The sequence below is a fragment of the Ovis canadensis genome, chromosome X (genome assembly GCF_042477335.2).
Source record: "Ovis canadensis isolate MfBH-ARS-UI-01 breed Bighorn chromosome X, ARS-UI_OviCan_v2, whole genome shotgun sequence".
NCBI classification, from domain to species: Eukaryota; Metazoa; Chordata; class Mammalia; order Artiodactyla; family Bovidae; genus Ovis; species Ovis canadensis.
The window spans coordinates 135,041,815-135,058,537 of record NC_091727.1 but is presented as its reverse complement, the minus strand read 5'-3'; the positions used below and the strand labels follow the sequence as shown (position 1 = coordinate 135,058,537).

The 16,723-nt window shown below is 45.9% G+C and overlaps 1 protein-coding gene across 1 annotated transcript in view; it reads right to left on the bottom strand.

Annotated features, from left to right (window-relative positions):
- Positions 1–700: 700 nt before the first annotated feature.
- The window catches only part of DRP2 (dystrophin related protein 2), a 44,481-nt gene continuing 28,458 nt past the window's right edge, over positions 701–16,723 (bottom strand). The window contains exons 12-24 of the mRNA XM_070291020.1: positions 15,698–15,772; positions 14,575–14,776; positions 14,266–14,351; positions 12,481–12,638; positions 11,797–11,963; positions 9,508–9,619; positions 7,875–8,011; positions 7,319–7,384; positions 6,991–7,056; positions 6,017–6,160; positions 3,766–4,003; positions 2,542–2,662; positions 701–2,242 (exon numbers count right to left, since the gene is read on the bottom strand). Of these exons, the coding sequence (XP_070147121.1) occupies positions 2,118–2,242; positions 2,542–2,662; positions 3,766–4,003; positions 6,017–6,160; positions 6,991–7,056; positions 7,319–7,384; positions 7,875–8,011; positions 9,508–9,619; positions 11,797–11,963; positions 12,481–12,638; positions 14,266–14,351; positions 14,575–14,776; positions 15,698–15,772 (1,697 nt within the window). The 3' untranslated portion in view covers positions 701–2,117. The remainder of the gene's footprint in view (positions 2,243–2,541; positions 2,663–3,765; positions 4,004–6,016; positions 6,161–6,990; positions 7,057–7,318; positions 7,385–7,874; positions 8,012–9,507; positions 9,620–11,796; positions 11,964–12,480; positions 12,639–14,265; positions 14,352–14,574; positions 14,777–15,697; positions 15,773–16,723) is intronic.

Sequence of the window (16,723 nt, the reverse complement as noted above, 5' to 3'; positions counted from 1 at the left end):
ACCGATGTCCAGGCTCTTTGTTTGATGCCTACCTGCCACCTGCTCACCATATATTACCAGTTCTCCTGCCCTGAGACCTCATGAGCAGTAAGGCAATTGTCATGAAAAAGTCTGACACCCTGAACCTGTGGCTAGTGCCCCTTGGTGATTCTAGAAGGAGGCAATCCTAGGTTTCTGGACCAAAGCCACTGCCTTCCATGCCCTGCAGTAGATAAATCTAGTTTCCCAGCAGTTCTACCCACTGGCTACTGCTTGATTATAAGAGAGCACTCCAACCATCTCACACCCTTCTAACCTTTGTGGCAATTTCTACTTTCTTTAAAGCCCTGAGTCAGACTTAGAAATTGGAAGGGGCAAGATGTACTCTGTGTCTTAGCCTGGCTATTTGTTCCTCCCTTTATGCATAGGATGGGTAGAGCTTGGATTTGCTCTTTTTTGGCCCTTGAACCATTATTCAGAGAAGCCCAGAAAAATTCACCCCAGGACCAGGTCTTCAGGGAACAAGATTTGGAATGAATGAAGAGAATAGAGTGACTTCCTGTTAGATTCCTCTGTGGCCACAGGCTTTCTGTTGCTTTGGTCTTGAGGATGGCTCACCTCAAATATGAATGGAGAGACATCCTAAATGAGCAGCTAGGAGGCATCTTATCTGTCCATCCAGAGGCTGGGACTAACAAAGAGCAAAGCAGAACATTAATACTTCAAGAGGTATTAGAATTTAATGTGTGAGTGAGGCTGGGGTAGTACTGATGTACAGTAAATATGAAGGATAGCTAAGTATCTATATAAACTTAGGCAAATCAAGTCAGTTGCAGGATTCTAAGTTATAAAGTTCCTTTTGACAGAAATCTGCCTAAATGAGACCTGACTCTGTTCAAAGTTCCCAAGCCTGCTCCCCCGAAGCTCCCCCCTCCCACTATCTACTCTGAATAGTTTCTGGATAAAGGGATCATGGTATGTGTTGCCTAGGATGAGTTAGATAAAACTGCCTAGGCAGATTTATCCAGAAATCTGCCTAACAAATTTGAGGACTGGGTTCATTTTCCAGAGTTAGAAAGAAAGGTTTTATGCAAAGGAAGGCCCTGCTGTTGTCTGTGCAGAAAGTGGCCAACTTGCTGATCTGAAGCCCGTGGATCCTAGGAAAGGGCTGCTATTCAGGGTGGACTGCTGCATGTGCCTTCTGATTAGCTGAGGGATATCAGCCACCTCATCTGATTCAACTTAAGAGAAAGAAGGGTCACAGCCGTCAAGGGTGTGGGACAGTCAGACTCCTCTGGTCTAGAGGGTGGCTTTCCTTTCCTCACCCAAGGAGAAGGCCCCCTTGCTGAGAAGCTGCCAGCCCTCCCCCGGGGCTGTGAGGGCTGACTCAGAAGAGCTGGTCTCTCGGGATGCTGAGCCTTTCAGGAACGAGGAGGATCTGGGGAAAATATCTAAGCCCTTACATATTTCTTTATTGTTTCCCAAAGTAAGGTGAAAATAGGAACCTGAATGAACTGTTCCCCCTTGAGAAAGGACTGAGGCAGAAGAAACTGAAGATATTCACAGGGGGAACAACATCTAGGTAGCATCAGGAGGACTAGAGCTATACCCTTGAGCTGAAGTTACATGACATACATTGCCCAGATTTTTCAGGGGTACTTTGGGGGGTGGGAGTGTCTTCAGACTACCCCTTCACCTCCCTTGTGTTGGGTCAGAGAGTAGGGCTAAGTTCTGTGTATTCATAATGCTGGAGCCTTGGGGTCATTAGGTGCCCTCCATCTTCATCATTCCATGGAGAATGGAAAGGGCCCAATGGGCACTGCTTCACAAGGCAACCCATCTGAATGGCTTCCAAGTGCCATCAGCCTGGGCTGCAACAGAAGCATACTGAAGGGACTGACCTCAAACTTGAAGTAAAGGGCACATTTCTAGAATCAGAGGAATGATGCCTCTCCCTCCTCCAGCCCCCCTACCCCCGCCTCGCATACCACCAAATCTCTGCTGCTGCCCGGAGCACAAATTACTCCAGCTGAGGAGAGTGGGGCCACTGGGGACTGGGAAGGTTGGGTGAAGTCTGAGGAAAGCCTTTGGCCAGACCAGGAGAGGACCATGGACTATAGGATGGGGCTCTGGTTCCCTCAAGAGGCCAGCAGTGTGTTGGCAGTCACATCAGAACTTCGTACACTGGGGAAGGCATGGCGGAGCTTCTCCATGATGTCCTCCAAGCAGAGGCTGACATCTTGGCTCTTCAATCCCACATCATCTGAATTGGAAAGAAGACAACTAGAGATCCCCTTATGAGGTCGAGGGGCCGAGGTAGGATGCTGCCTGCTGAAAGATCAACCTGTAGCATGTGTATCTTCCCAGCACGATGCCTAGGTACGCATGAGGTGATCAACATATATTTGTAGAATAAAGAAATGAACGAATCATCAATAATCCAATCATCCCTGACCCTAAGCTCAAAGACACGAGGAGGAACCAGTTCCAGCCCTAGCAGAACCTTGGGCAGGAGACCTGAGGCAAGACAAAGCCATGGAGGAAGGGGTTGCGAGGACTCACCTGCAGCTTCAGTGTCTGGAGTAGTCTGTCCTTTCTCTTGGGGGTGACTGCCTTCTGACTGCTGTGGAGAGGAAGCCAGAGACGAGCCTGCAGAGCCATTGCCATTGGATTCGATAGGTGGCTGGCAAGAGGTAAGGCAGAACTTAAGTGACTTTGCCTTCCTGACCTTACTTTGACAGACTCTTGAGCTTAGAAAGGTCCTTAGAGACCTCATGCCCATCTCTTTACCCTAGGACTTGAAGAAACTTTTGATGGTGCCCCAGTCAGTGGCTTCTCCTTTCAGGAAACTTCTTAGAATATTTAATTACTAAACATCTTCTTCCTTCAACACCAGGTATCAAAGGCTTCCAGTTCTTATAAGGATGGCATTGCCCCCAGAAGATCTCTTGCTTGTCATTTCAGCTATAATTAAACTATTTAGAACCCAATTCTCTCTGGAAATATAGAGTTGCACCCCTGATCCTTAGGTCATGACATAATATCATTTGTTAAGACCTCCAGAAATTGATGCAGAGGTCATCCCTTGGAAGATCTGGTGTGGTATTCCCTGGTATGGATAATGATAACAATAGGTAACACTTATGAAGTGTTTACTAATATTTCTGGCATCATGCTAAATTCAATAAATGTATTATCTCATTAGATTTTTACCACAATTCCATGAAATTGGTATATTTTCATCCCTGTCTTACAGATGAGGAAACAGGCTTAGTGAGGCTAAGGAAGTTGCCTAACAATCCAGGGCCACTAATTGGCAGAACCATATTCAATTCCACGGCTGTTGAACTCCCGAACCACACTACATTCTATACACTCCCTCTCAAAGAAGAAAGGGATAAAAAGTAACAAGTGATCTGTCCACAGCTAAAATCTTTCTTTCGCCAAGCATGCCCAAATTTGCTTCTTTCCAGCAAACATCAAAGCAGCAAAATCAACCTTTTGGATGGTTATTTGAACTTGTTCTTTCAATACCAGATTCAAATGGGGGTTGGGGACATGAGCCCCCAAAAGCCCTCCCTCTGCCCGAGGCCCCATGGTGACTTGAGAGTAACACAGAAGGATGGAGTGGAATCTCAGTGCAAGAAAATTGGCTGAGCGCTGTGATATAGTGGCTCCTTCATTACCCCATCTTTTCTGATTGCCAGCTCAGCGCTCTTTAGAAGGTCTTCCCAGCCCTCCCGTGCCCAGAGGCTGCTCTGGTTCTTCCCCCAGCCCCAGACCCACCTGTAGGAGCAGCTCCCTTAAGCGCTGCAGCTGGGACTCTAGTTGCTTGTTGTGGTCTTCAAGAATCTGCATGCGCGTCTCCAGGCGGCTCTTGTGCTGCCGAAGGATCCGGGCCTCAGCCAGCAGCTCCTCATTGCAGTGGCCCTGTGCCACCTCGGCAGAGCCCTCAGTCAGGGCGGGTACCTCAGTGGCCTCCTCATGCTGCCACTTCAGGCGCCTCAGCTCTCCCTGGAGAATCCTGTCAAGGATGGAGAAGCCAAGGCTGAACGTCCTCATGGGGTATTGACTGTCCAGGGCCCAGTGTCCCCTCAGAGCCAGGTGTGAACAATCCCTTTGCATTCCCATTCCCAGCCCACTCCAGCTGTGCTCCTGCCTGAATGGCCATATCCATTTCCTCTCCAGCATATTTATATTTACTCTGCTGTTCCTAGGCTGCAGCGCAGAGAGAGCTGACATTTAGTATAACAAATTTCTCAGCACTTTGATGTGCTGCTTTGGGGATTAATTCTGACCTTAAAAGCCAGGCAGAAACACATTCTGCAAAAACATGAGGCAGTAGAGCCGCTGACTCACCTACTCCACTTTTAGATTTTTAGATTACAGGGGAAGACATAACATAAACAAAAGATCACCCATCTTTCCTCTTCTCTCTGCCACCCTCCTCTTTGGCCCACTTTAAACACCCACGTTGGGTCATCAAGGAAACAGATTCCAAAGAAATGGTCTCCTTTGGGGGATATTACTTTTTTTTTTTTACAATAGAATCACTCTCTCTCCAGTGCTTCCCAGGGCCTCCCCACCACTGCTCTAGCACAGCACTTCCCAAAATATCCATAAGGAAAAACCAGGGGGATTTTTCAATCCATTGAGGATCAGTGTTTGGTCTGAATGCATATGGCTAGTACATTGGTCATGCCACACAGCACTTGCCACACAAAGTTCAACAATACTCAAACTGGTCTACATCCTATTCAATGGAGACAAGTCCACTCATTATATGCTTGGATATCATGGCAATGTCAAATTGCTATGAAAGTTTCTAAAAGCTTACTCTGTATTTATGTATTTATCTTGTCTTGAACCAGTAAAAGATACTTTGCGAACAGGCACTGTTCTAAGGACTAGCAACTCCAGACACAGTCTGTTAGGCCAGCAGCATGGGCAACTTCTAGGTTAGAAGAGCAGGAACTGAGGCCTCACCCCAGACCTGCAAATCAGAACCTGCATTTCACCAAGCTTCCCAAGTGGCCTGTATGCACACTGATGTTTGAGAAGCACTGTTCCAGGGGGTGCTATTTATTCTAGGACACACCCCCAAAGAGGCTTAGATGCTCTTCAGACTCCTGCTGCCCTCTGTGCTTTAGGGAGATCAATGTCATCCCCGTAATCATCTTCATCTTCGCTCTTCCAGTCCTCACATGTTCTATGCAATATTATCCTCCTCTCACCACTTTCACTAAGTGATAAGGATTTCTTTCCATTTCCAACAGCTGAAAGTTCCTTGAGGGCAGAGACAAGCAGCATCTCTTCTGTATTCTCAGTTTGCATTCTGTCTGCCGGCATCTCCTGGGTACTTGGAGATACTCAGCTTGACTTAAAATGATTCAAATAATTATTAGTATTGTGTGTGTGTGTGTGTGTCTATTTGTTCAGTCATGTCTGACTCTTTGTGACCCATGGACTGTAGCCCACCAGGCTTCTCTGTCCATGGGATTCTCCAGGCAAGAATACTGGAGTGGGGTGCCATGCCCTCCTCCAGGGGATCTTCCCGACCCAGGGATTGAACGCATATCTCCCATGTTGCAGGTGGATTATTTACCATCTGAGCCACCAGAGAAGCCCAAGAATACTGGAGTGGGTATTCTAACCCTTCTCCAGAGGATCTTCCTGATCCAGGAATTGAACCAGGGTCACCTGCATTGCAGGTGAATTCTTTATCAGCTGAGCTACAACAGGGAAGACCAATTATTAGCATAGCTTTTATTTTAGCTATTGAAAGGGCTATTTTAGAACCCTTTCAATAAGACAGATACTGGCTAACACATTATATGCCTGATCATTTTATCTTCACAAATAACTCTCAGACATAGGTACTATTATCACCATCCCCATTTTACAGATGAGGAAATGGAAGATCACAGAATATAAGTCACTTGTTTGAGTCCACAGAGTTAGGATGTGGAAGTCCAGGACTTGAGTTAAGCTGTCTGACTGTAGAAACCACACAGATCTCTGCCATTGTCACACCCACCGGTTCTCATCCTCTAGGTGGGCTAGGATCTTCTCAAGCTCCCCTTTGCTCCCTGTGGCCATGCTGTGCGGAGCCTGCTGTCTGAAGGCCGGCTCCCGGTCTGTAACAGGGCTGGAGTGCCGTAGCAGGTACTGGTCCTCATCTCTGTGTGCGTGTGGAGAGAGGAAAGAGGGGCTGGGCATTGAACAGGGAAACAGCTCAGGGTGTGAGTTCTCAGCTCCCAGCTCAAGCCCCAAGACACATGTTGGGGAAGTCCCTCTCTAAGTTGCACACAGCAGGAAGAGGGATCAAAGTGTTCAAAGGTGCAAGGGTCGTGCTTGGGGGTGACAGGATACTGCGGCGTCTGGGTTCTACTTGTAGTGATCTGGGAAACAATGAGCAAGTCACTTCCCTTTCTGTGATGTTCCCCCACCCCATCCCCCTTCGCTTTCCCATCCCCAAGGGAACTGTGGCCTGCCTGAGTCCCAGTCCCAGGACTGCATTTATCCATGTAACTGACAGTTCCTAGGTCCTCTGAGAAAGCTGGGAACCTCCCTAGAAATGACAGGTCCCTGGATGCTAGAGCATCCAGGAATCTCTCTGGCCACACTTCAGTCAAGCCCCTGATATCTCCCCAGGGTTGATGTGACCGAAGATGGGGCATTAGCATTTTGAGCATAAGATACGGCTTATTTGTGAAACTTTAGATGAGGGCATATTCTTCTTCCCTTAGAGTTGGGAATAGAAGGATGGGATCTTACAACAGAAAGGGACCTTGATGGATGGCAGGGAGGTAGTACATCCTTCACTGCCCATTTCATCTGATAGAGGGTACACTGTTTCCCTCATTAAACACTGTGCCCAGAAAGCAGCCTTCTTTCCTTAGGGTGTCAAGGACCCTAACCACCACATCCCTCTTCCCTTGAGGTTATACCCTTCCCAAATAGTGGACAAGGAGAGCTATTCTTGGCAAATAAGCAGCTGTGAAAACTCACATGCTGTCATCTGGGGACAGGCTGTCATTAAAGAAGGAGCAATTTTGACTTTCCATCTCAGCAAGCCTGGGAAGAAAGAGCAGGAACATAAGGGAACACAGAATATGAAGCTTGCTTTCATCTCAAGGACTCTCATCACACAAGAGGATAATCAGGGACTTTGGGGGGCTGTCCCAACTCTCCCTCCCCCCAAACATTGGGCCTTGCTGGCTGCTGCCTATCCTCACTGTGCCCACCCCCCTGGCTGTGGCGCCATTCTCTTGCCCCAGCTGAAAGCCCCTTCCCCCTTGGACTCCTGACAATTCTCCTCCCCCAAATGTGGTGGTACCTGCTGGCAAAATGCTCAATTCGGGAGTGTGTGTCAGCGTGTGGCAACATCGGGGAAGAAGCTGGCCTGGAGGAAAGCAGCAAAGACTCAGAAGACCAAAGAGTGCGCAGCTGGGCAGCCTGTCTCCTCACCACCACCCATCCACACCACCCCGTCACCACCACCCATCCACACACACCCCATCACCACCACCCAGCCACACACACCCCATTACCACCACCCAGCCACACACGCCCTATTACCACCACCCAGCCACACACGCCCTATTACCACCACCCATCCACACCACCCCGTCACCACCACCCAGCCACACACACCCCGTCACCACCATGGAATTAGAGAGCTGGGCAAGAGCTGATGGGAGCAAGATCCAGAGACTGGAGTCAAATCTGTTTCTTGGGTCAGACTCCTGGTCAAGCCCCAGCTGAACTGTGCTGTCACTAGTTGGGTTTGTCCTGGAGCACTGCCCTAGCCCACGCAGGACTCGGCCCCTTCACAGCATACCCCTAGGCTCAGTGAGGATGCCTGCAGCCCCTGCTCAGCCTCCCGTACTCACGTCTCACTGTAGTCAGCCTCCAGCACTGATTGAACAGGCAGATAACCTCGCTGAGGGTGTTTGCTGAAATAATGCTTTGACCGGAATTTGTTCTTTAAGGTAGTGGCAAAGTCCCTCATGTTCTCACTGGATGTGGTCTGGGGGGAGACAAGACAGGGGGACTCACACTAATGGGCTTTTCTATGGAGGTGTGGCTGCTCCACTGGAGCAGGGAACGTGACTGGTAATCAACTCTCACTTATCTTTATCACATCTCACTCCTAGAAAAAGATCTAGAAGGATATGTGCCAAACTATGAACACTGGTTGCCTCAGGGAAGTTGGGCTAGAGGGGTGGGGAACATACTGAGAAAAGGGGACTTTGTTTTATACTTTAAACACCTCTAAAAATTAGAATCTTTCATAATGATCATATATTTGTTAACTTTTAGATATCTTTTACATAAATTCTAGAGATGCAGAAGATGAGCAGGAGCTAGAGGATTATCAGTCTACCATCTCAAGCCAGTTTTCATGTATGATTTTAATAAATATTTATTTTTGCAGTGCATGGTAAGTCGCTTCAGTTGTATCTGACTCTTTGTGACCCCACGGACTGTAGTCCACCAGGCTCCTCTGTCCATGGAATTCTCCAGGCAAGAATACTGGAGTGGGTTGCCATGCCCTCCCCCAGGGGATGTTCCTGACCCAAGGATTGAACCCGCATCTATTACATCTCTTGTATTGGCAGGCAGGTTCATTAACACTAGTGACACCCGGGAAGCCAAATGCTTATTTTTAGATGATAATAAAAGAAAAAATGTAAGGGCAACATCACTGCTTCCATTGGGTCACACATGTTTCTGTGCCAACAAAACATAGAGAAGAAATGACAGCTCATGGAGATGGATTATGGAGATGAGGAGAGGAGATGGAAGAGAGCAGTGGGGAGAGCTAGGGATATGCCTGGGACTTTGGTCTTATCTGTGGGAAGAGGGATAAAAGAGTTTAGGGAGCAGAGTCAGCTCAGGAAGCTAAGCCTGGAGCTGTGGGTCCTGAACACAGCAGAGGAGAAACTCTGTGGCTTGAGTTCAGGGATGCTGACCAACCTGGTCTCAGGAGGCTATGAAGGGACCAGTTTTCAATGAAAGCCAAGTCAGTTTTGGAGACCCAGGTAAAGAGCATTCCCTCCCTTTCCCACAAGAGACTGAGTAATGAATCTGAGCACAAACTTTAAACTTTGGTTTTGATTCAGAGGGATAGAAGCAATGACAAAGTAGCAACTGAAGACCAGGGGACAAGAACGACCCAGGAAGCTAAGCAGGAAAAACTAGAGGGATCAAAGGCTAGTCACCAGGAACTGCCTTGCTCTATTTTTTTTCCTAGACTTTTCTCTGCAGGAGAATAGTGAGTACCTTTTAGATGACCAAGAATGTCCTGGGCTGATCCAACCAGTTGCAGCCCAGGTGAGGACGAAGGACAAGCTCTGCTAGAAGAACAGGCCTGGATCCCTCAAACCAGTCAATTACCAGGCCTCTATGGAGGATGCTCCCCAATGGAGAGCACAATACAGTGAGCCAATGCTGGGCAAAATGGATCAAGCACCCAGAAGCTGAGAGCTGCCGGCCCCTCCCCGCAGCGCAGAGGCTCCATACCGGGGTGTAGTACTCCATGATGGGGTAGTGAAGTTTGTTGCCCTTGCTGGCCCTGCCAGTCAGGAAGCAGGTCTGGCAGATGTCCACGTTAAACTGTTTCAGACTCCGGTACCTTGGGGAGAGGAGAGGCGGTGGGAAAGAGGATACAATATACTCTAGCGACCTTCCCCTCCCCCAAACATCCAAATTCACACCTGCATTAGAAGAGGGTGAAGCATGGAACTATAACCTCCTGTACATGGGGCATTTAACCTCCTACACAGAGCAGTGGCAGAGTCCTCACTAGATGGCTAGTCTTACTCCAGAGACCATGAATCTCCATGAAATCACATGCTCAGAGTTATAGGAAGTTTGGGAAATAGCATTGCCTCACCATCTTTTTCAAAGGGAGGGTGGTATAAATAACAAGGTCCCACTGTATACAGAGAACTAAATTCAATATCCTGTGTTAAACCATAATGTAAAAGAATATTTAAAAAGAATGTATATATACACAGGTATACATATATGTGTATATACACATTCTGAATATATATATAATGTATCCAAGTCACTTTGCTGTACAGCAAAAATTAATACAATGTTGTAACTCAATTATACTTAATGTTGTAAATCAACTATACGTTAATTAAAAATATATTAAAAGGAGGGTGGGACAGGGGTAAAGAGCTCATTATATCAAATGGCCTTCTAAACAAGGGTGGCCTGAAAGGGTACAGTTTCACAGGTATGACCAGCTTCCTTGGAGAAGGTACACTTTCATTATGAAGACAACTGATTCTATCAGCTGTGGGTATGTTGACTAAAAGTTATTCCTCAAAGTTATTATAATAACTATTATGACTGAATACAGACTAGCCATTCAGATCCAATTCCAAAGCCTTCCTGGACTGCCCAGACCTAGTAGCGTGGCATGGTGAAGTACCTTGACTTAGAGCAGTCAGAGGTCTGACATCTTGTCCTAGAGCTACACCAGCCAGCAGCGTAAACTCCACCTCTGTGCCTCATTTGCTTATAGAAAGCAGACTGCTTATCAAAAGAGTATGTGCTAGAGCTTTAAAAGGTTTTTATTATTTAGTCAAGAAGTCGTGTCCAACTCTTTTGTGACCCCATGCACTATAGCCCTCCAGGCTTCTCTGTTCGTGGGGTTTTCCAGGCAAGAATACTGGAGTGGGTTGCCATTTCCTTCTCTAGGGGATCTTCCTGACCCAGGGATCGAACTCACATCTCCTGCATTGGTAGGCATATCTTTACTGCTGAGCCTCTAGGGATAAAAATAAGCATTTTATGATGAAAGCCAAATTCAGGACAGTAGTTATCTTTGTGGGAGTAGGAGGGAAATTTCATCAAGGAAACTTCAAATATATTGTTTTGCATATTATATAAAATATGTTTATAATATATAAATTAGTAGACATAAAATATATAAATATATAACATATATACAACTATATTGTAAAATCTTGCTTATTTCTTCAGCTTGGTGATGGGTGCCCACCATGGGGTACTGGAGCCAGCTCATACCAGCTCATGGGAGCCAGTTGTTAACATTTCAGGAATTTTCCAAGTTGGCTGTTAACTATAGCTATTATTTAAAAATTAAATCATATAAACTCACAATTAAGCAAAGAGTATTAAAAACTAAGGTAATAAATACTCAAGCTTATCACTTCCTGTTTCACTATTATTTATGCTCTGGAGGTTGTCTACATCTATTGTACCCTGTGGTGGAAAGACTGCAAATGGTGTACAACTGTGCATCTCTTCCTGATCTCCTGTGAGTAGCCTGACTTTGGCCACAGTGGTAGTATCTATATCATGGAAATTAGCCAATGCTCTATCAGGTTTCTCTTCTGCTTTCTGGAGAGTAGGCTGTGAACCATTTGCCAGCACACCTTTTGGTACATAGGTGTTCTCATAGGTCAGGATGCTGGCGCTTTTGGGTTCTACTTAATGCTCCCTGGGAAACAAAGAACAAATTACTTCCTTTTCTGGGCTGTTGTCCCACTCCACCCCCACTTTGCTTATCTATACATTTTTCTAGGTCTGAATACTTCATAATATAACTGAAAAAATATTCCATCTTTTTTTCTTTTTCAAAAATTAAACAGAACGCAATAGAAAGAATTACAACCACATACAACAACATGTATATTTATACACATATATATATACAATGGATTAGTTGTAATTATATAACTACATAATGCGTCATTTTGCAATATATGATTTATACGTGACATTGCCTATTTTTCTCAGTATCACTCCAGCAGGTATTGTTTTCCCTACCTGAAGCCCTTGATGGGGCACTGCCTACAGATAGAGCACTTGGTCTGATGCTTTACTTGTTCAGCAATGGTGACCCGATGCAGAACAGCCAGCCACACCATGGATTGGGGCTCCAAGTTGACCCATTCCAGGAACTGTGAAGCTTCAATGACTGGCTTCCCAGTGCTCTAGGGAAACAAGAAGCCCGACGGCGATGTCTGAGGCCCAAAGCGTCTTGAGCCTAGAATGGCAGCCCTCGTGGGAAGAAGAGAAACAGCAAGGCCTGGGTTTGCCTGTTCTTTAGAGGTGTCCACCTTCTACCCTGTCCTAGTGGACTTGGTGCCCTTCCCACAGGACTCTGATCCTAAAAGCCCAGAGGACCCTCTGCCCTGTTGTTCCAGCCCAACAAACTCCCTTCCATCTGAGTACTATAGCACAGGCAACTCTACTCAGTACTCTGTAATAACCTGTATGGGTAAAGAATCTGAAAAAGAATGGGTATTTGAATATGTATAACTGAATCATTTTACTGTACACTTGAAACTAACAAAACATTGTGAAGCAACTATATGCCAATAAAACTTGAAACAAATATCTGAAGCAAAGCAAAACAAGAACAGAAGCCCAGCTTTGAGTCCTCCCTCCCTTCTTCCCAGTCTTTGTCTCATCGTCCCTCCTTCCCTCCCTCCGTAGCTCCATACTCACAAAACGGAAGCAGCTACGGACACTGGGCTCCACGTTGCTGCCACCAAAGGCTGCCACTTCCCCCAGCTGACGGGGCACCTGAATGGCCTCATGAAGCAGGACACCAAGATGGCGTTGGTCACACTGGCTGCCTGAGTTGGCCACTTGGCTGAAGAGGTCTGCTGGCCCCACCATAACAGAAATAGCCAGGGAATGGTGTGAAGAGAAAGAGGAGAAAAAGAAGAAAGGGTAAGAGTGCATTGACTTAGCTAATGACTTTTGAAACTGGAATACCTAAAGGTCCCCGATCTTCTAGAAGCCCTCTAAGAACATTCTAATGCTCTCCTTCTTCATGTCTGTCTCACTTTTTTCTCTCTGAACACAGAGAGGAGGAGGGAAGGGTGATGAGAGAGTGAGCTGTGCATGAGAGCAGTGCCAGACACAAACACACTGCCGGGAAAACAGAGTCTCAAGAAGCAAGATGAAGGGGTTGAGGGTTCAAAGGTGCCCGAATATGAATCAAGGTCGGTCTGCCCTATCCCCTCCTGTTTGTGTAGCCCATGTAGTCTCATACTGCAGCAATCTCTCAATTATCCACACAAATGAAAAGAAACACTGTAGAGATACTCTATAAAGAGGACACAATTCAACCCATTTGGTCATCTAAGAATTCACTCTAAATGACTGTGGAACAGCCTATGGGACTTATATTTGAACATTGCCCTTGTGGGAACTCCCCTATCGCAACCCAATTTTAAAAAACCTCCTCCAGAGTTTCTTGTCTCTCTGCTTCATGCCTCACCTAAGGCCCAGAAAACAAACAAAACTAGAAGACAGAGGGCCTGGAGTTTAGTTCTTGACCCATTACTAACTAGCTTGGGAAACCCTGGGTAGGTCATGAATCTCTCTATGCTGAAGTTTCCTTACTTATAAATGAAGACTACATCATCACTGTCCATCCCATCTGAAAGGAATGTTGGGAGAAATAAATTACATCATAGCTATGAATGTACTTTGAAAAGTCTTCTTCCCTGTAAAGCTTTCCTCGATTGTTGTCCTCACTCTTCTGTGATCTCATATAGCACATATCCTTTCCCATTCGGGTGATTCTAATCAGCACTCTAAGAAATGCTTTCTCTGTACTTCTGTCTCCTCACCTGGACTATAAACCACTTGAGACAGGGACCACATCTAACTGGGCCTTGTACTCACCACATTTAGCACAGTAGTCAGTGAACAGTAAATACCTGACAACTAATGATGCTGCTGCAGAAAAATGCAAAATGCTGTACAAATGATGGAGGATGGAAGGGAAGACAAAGATATTGTACACCAGAGAGGTTTAAATTTACAGAATTACATGCTGTCCACCCCCCAGATAATGGGATTATTGCATACTGCCCATGTTATCCCATGGAAAGTCTCCAGCAGAACATGTGACATAGTTTGAGCATCAGATGGGGAGAGGGCTAAGCCTGATGGTCCATCGGGAAGTGGAACTAGAAAGTCCAGGACCTGGGTATCCCAGGATCCCAACTCAGATCCCCATCAAGTAATTACACTAGATCAGAAGGAAGCAATGTCCTTGGAGGGACAGTGAGAATGATAATGGGCCTTAGACCCATCTTGGCCTTTGGCTGTTGTAGATTCTTTGCAATAGCCTGTACCAGGAAGCATTACAATGTAGTCTGAGTAGCCGTGTGCTGAGTCATAAGCCTGGACCTCTGCTTATCTTGCACCTTTCTCTCTCCCACCACAACCCTCCCTCCACCCAACTCCTCTTCCAGACTTTGGAGTTGTACTCACACTGCAGTTTTTCCTTCACTTCCGTGCCACACAGGCAGGCAATGCCAGTCTTAAAGGATAATGCCCGCATCTTTCCACTGCGACCACTAGGTTTAAAAGAAGAGATTGAGAACTTGAATATCTGCAAAGGGTTAACATCTTGGTGGTCATTTCCCTCATGGGCTGGATCCCAGCGGGGCTTGGTGCCACCCATACCCCAAGCTGAGCCGAGTCCAGATCCACCAGGGGAGCAAACCCATCCCACTGTGTCCACTCCGGATATCCCACTGGAACTTCATCTTGGAGGCTGCCAGGGCAGCAAGCCCTTACCTATCAAAAACATTGAGGAGCCAGTTGAGACTCATGTCCACACAGAGCGGCACATTGACCAGGATGCCTCTTTCCTCCTCCAGCCGTTCATATAAGGCAGTCAGGCAGTGAATGACCTCCACCACATCCATCACATGCTCACTGGCCTGCAGATCATGCTCATTGAAGATCTCCAGGGCTGTGGTTAAAGTTACGAGGTCCACTGGGGAGGAAAGGAGAGAAAGAGAAAGTAAAGCCCAAAGTAGAAGCCCAGGGACTAGACAGGGAGATACAGACACCAGCATCAGCAAATCTGACTCCATCTCCAGACTAGCCATTTGTAGTATGAAATAAGCTTGCCCTTTACCAAGACAAACAACCCAAGTAGGGAGAAAGCATTAGAAGACCCCCTAAATTAACTCCAAATGTTTCTATACCCAAATGATCCTTGACATCAGTTTCAAGAAGATGGTGGGATTTGGGTAAACTCCCAGGGATCAAATACCATACCATTTTTTCAGTTTCTCTGTCCTTACATGCATTTCAACTGCAAATAGGTGGGTCCATGGACCTTGTTCTAAAAACCTAGACACTGGTTATGAAGGCTCATGTATGGCTGTGTGAATGTGACATACCTTAGGAGGAGTTTTTAATTGCCCCAAATGCTGGTATCAGCCTAGCCAGATACACTTGGTCCAAGAAGACTGGATGGACAGTGTCTCAGAGAGGAGACAGAAGGCGCATTATATCTGCAGCCATGTTGTCCCCTATCCATTGGCATTTGCTTCAACCGTTCTGCTGCTACATCCAATAACCCCAAGATGGTGAAAGAACACAAGCCTTCAATGGCTCCAAACCACTTGCTGGATACTTTTTGCCATAAAACACTACATTGATTGTCTGTGTTGGGCAGGGAAGAAGGGACGAAGAAGAGGAGAGCTGTGGGTTAATTTGGAAACGAGTCTGGAGGTTGGAGAAAATAGAAGGGCCCGGGAAAGATCAGGTGTCCACAGCCAGCATATCCCTGCCTTTGGAGTCCCCACAAAGCTGACCAACAACCTTGGCCAAGGTGGGATGGGAATGGGAAACAGCCAATGGATGAGGAAGGATGAAAGCCATAAGGGAAGTGTGATGGGAGACTTACAGCGCAGCGCCTTCTGGACTCTACGTAGCTTCATGGCAGTGCGGTAAGCTGAGAACTTAATGTTGTTCAAATCAGCTGCAAAGAATGGAAAGAGATCCACTCAGATCAGGGAAATGCAAATTAAGACCACAACAATATATCATATTACACCTGTCAGATTGACAAAAAATTAAAGTCTGACAGTAGCAAGTGTCAGCAAAGATGTGGATGAATGAGAATTGCTAGTGGAAGTGTAAACTGACACAATCATGTTGGAAAACAACTTGGTATTACCTAGTAAAACTGAATATTCATATATCCTACAACCCAGCCAGCTGTATATGTATTCCAGAGCAGTGAGTTTTACATTTTTTTTTTTACGAAGCAGCACTATTTTTGTTAGCTCCAAAGTAGAAATGACCCAAATGTCCATTAACAGTAGGATGGATGAGGAAACTATGGTATATACAATGGAACACTCTATGGCAGTAAAAATGAATGAACTATAGTCACGTGCATCAACATGGGTAAAACCTACAACATAATAGTGAGTCTCTTAGCAGTGAAAGATAAGGCACATACATGAGAGTCACATCCATCATACTCATATTATAGAGAGTCACATTCATATTATAGCCTTGATAATGTCTTTCAAAGCAGATATAGCATATATCTATACGCATAATTCCCTGATGAGATGATAAAGTTGCTCAGGGGGAGAACAGAGCTTTCTGTTGAGGGAGGTGCAGAGAGGAAAGGAAGGAAGCCACTAGAAAAAGGACAAGGATTCACTTCCACCCTCATCTGCTTGTTGGATGGGATTCCTTTGTGTTCTTTCTTTTTCTTTTTATTGAGACAACACTGGTTTATAACATCATATAAGTTTCATGTACACAATATTTTATTTCCACCTATCACCATTCAGTCAATCCCCTTACCTATTTTGCCTTTCCCCTACCCCTTCTTTTCGGGTAACCACTACTCTGTTTTTTGGTATCTATGTATTTGTTTGGTTTGTTCATTTATTTTCTTTTTATATTCACATAT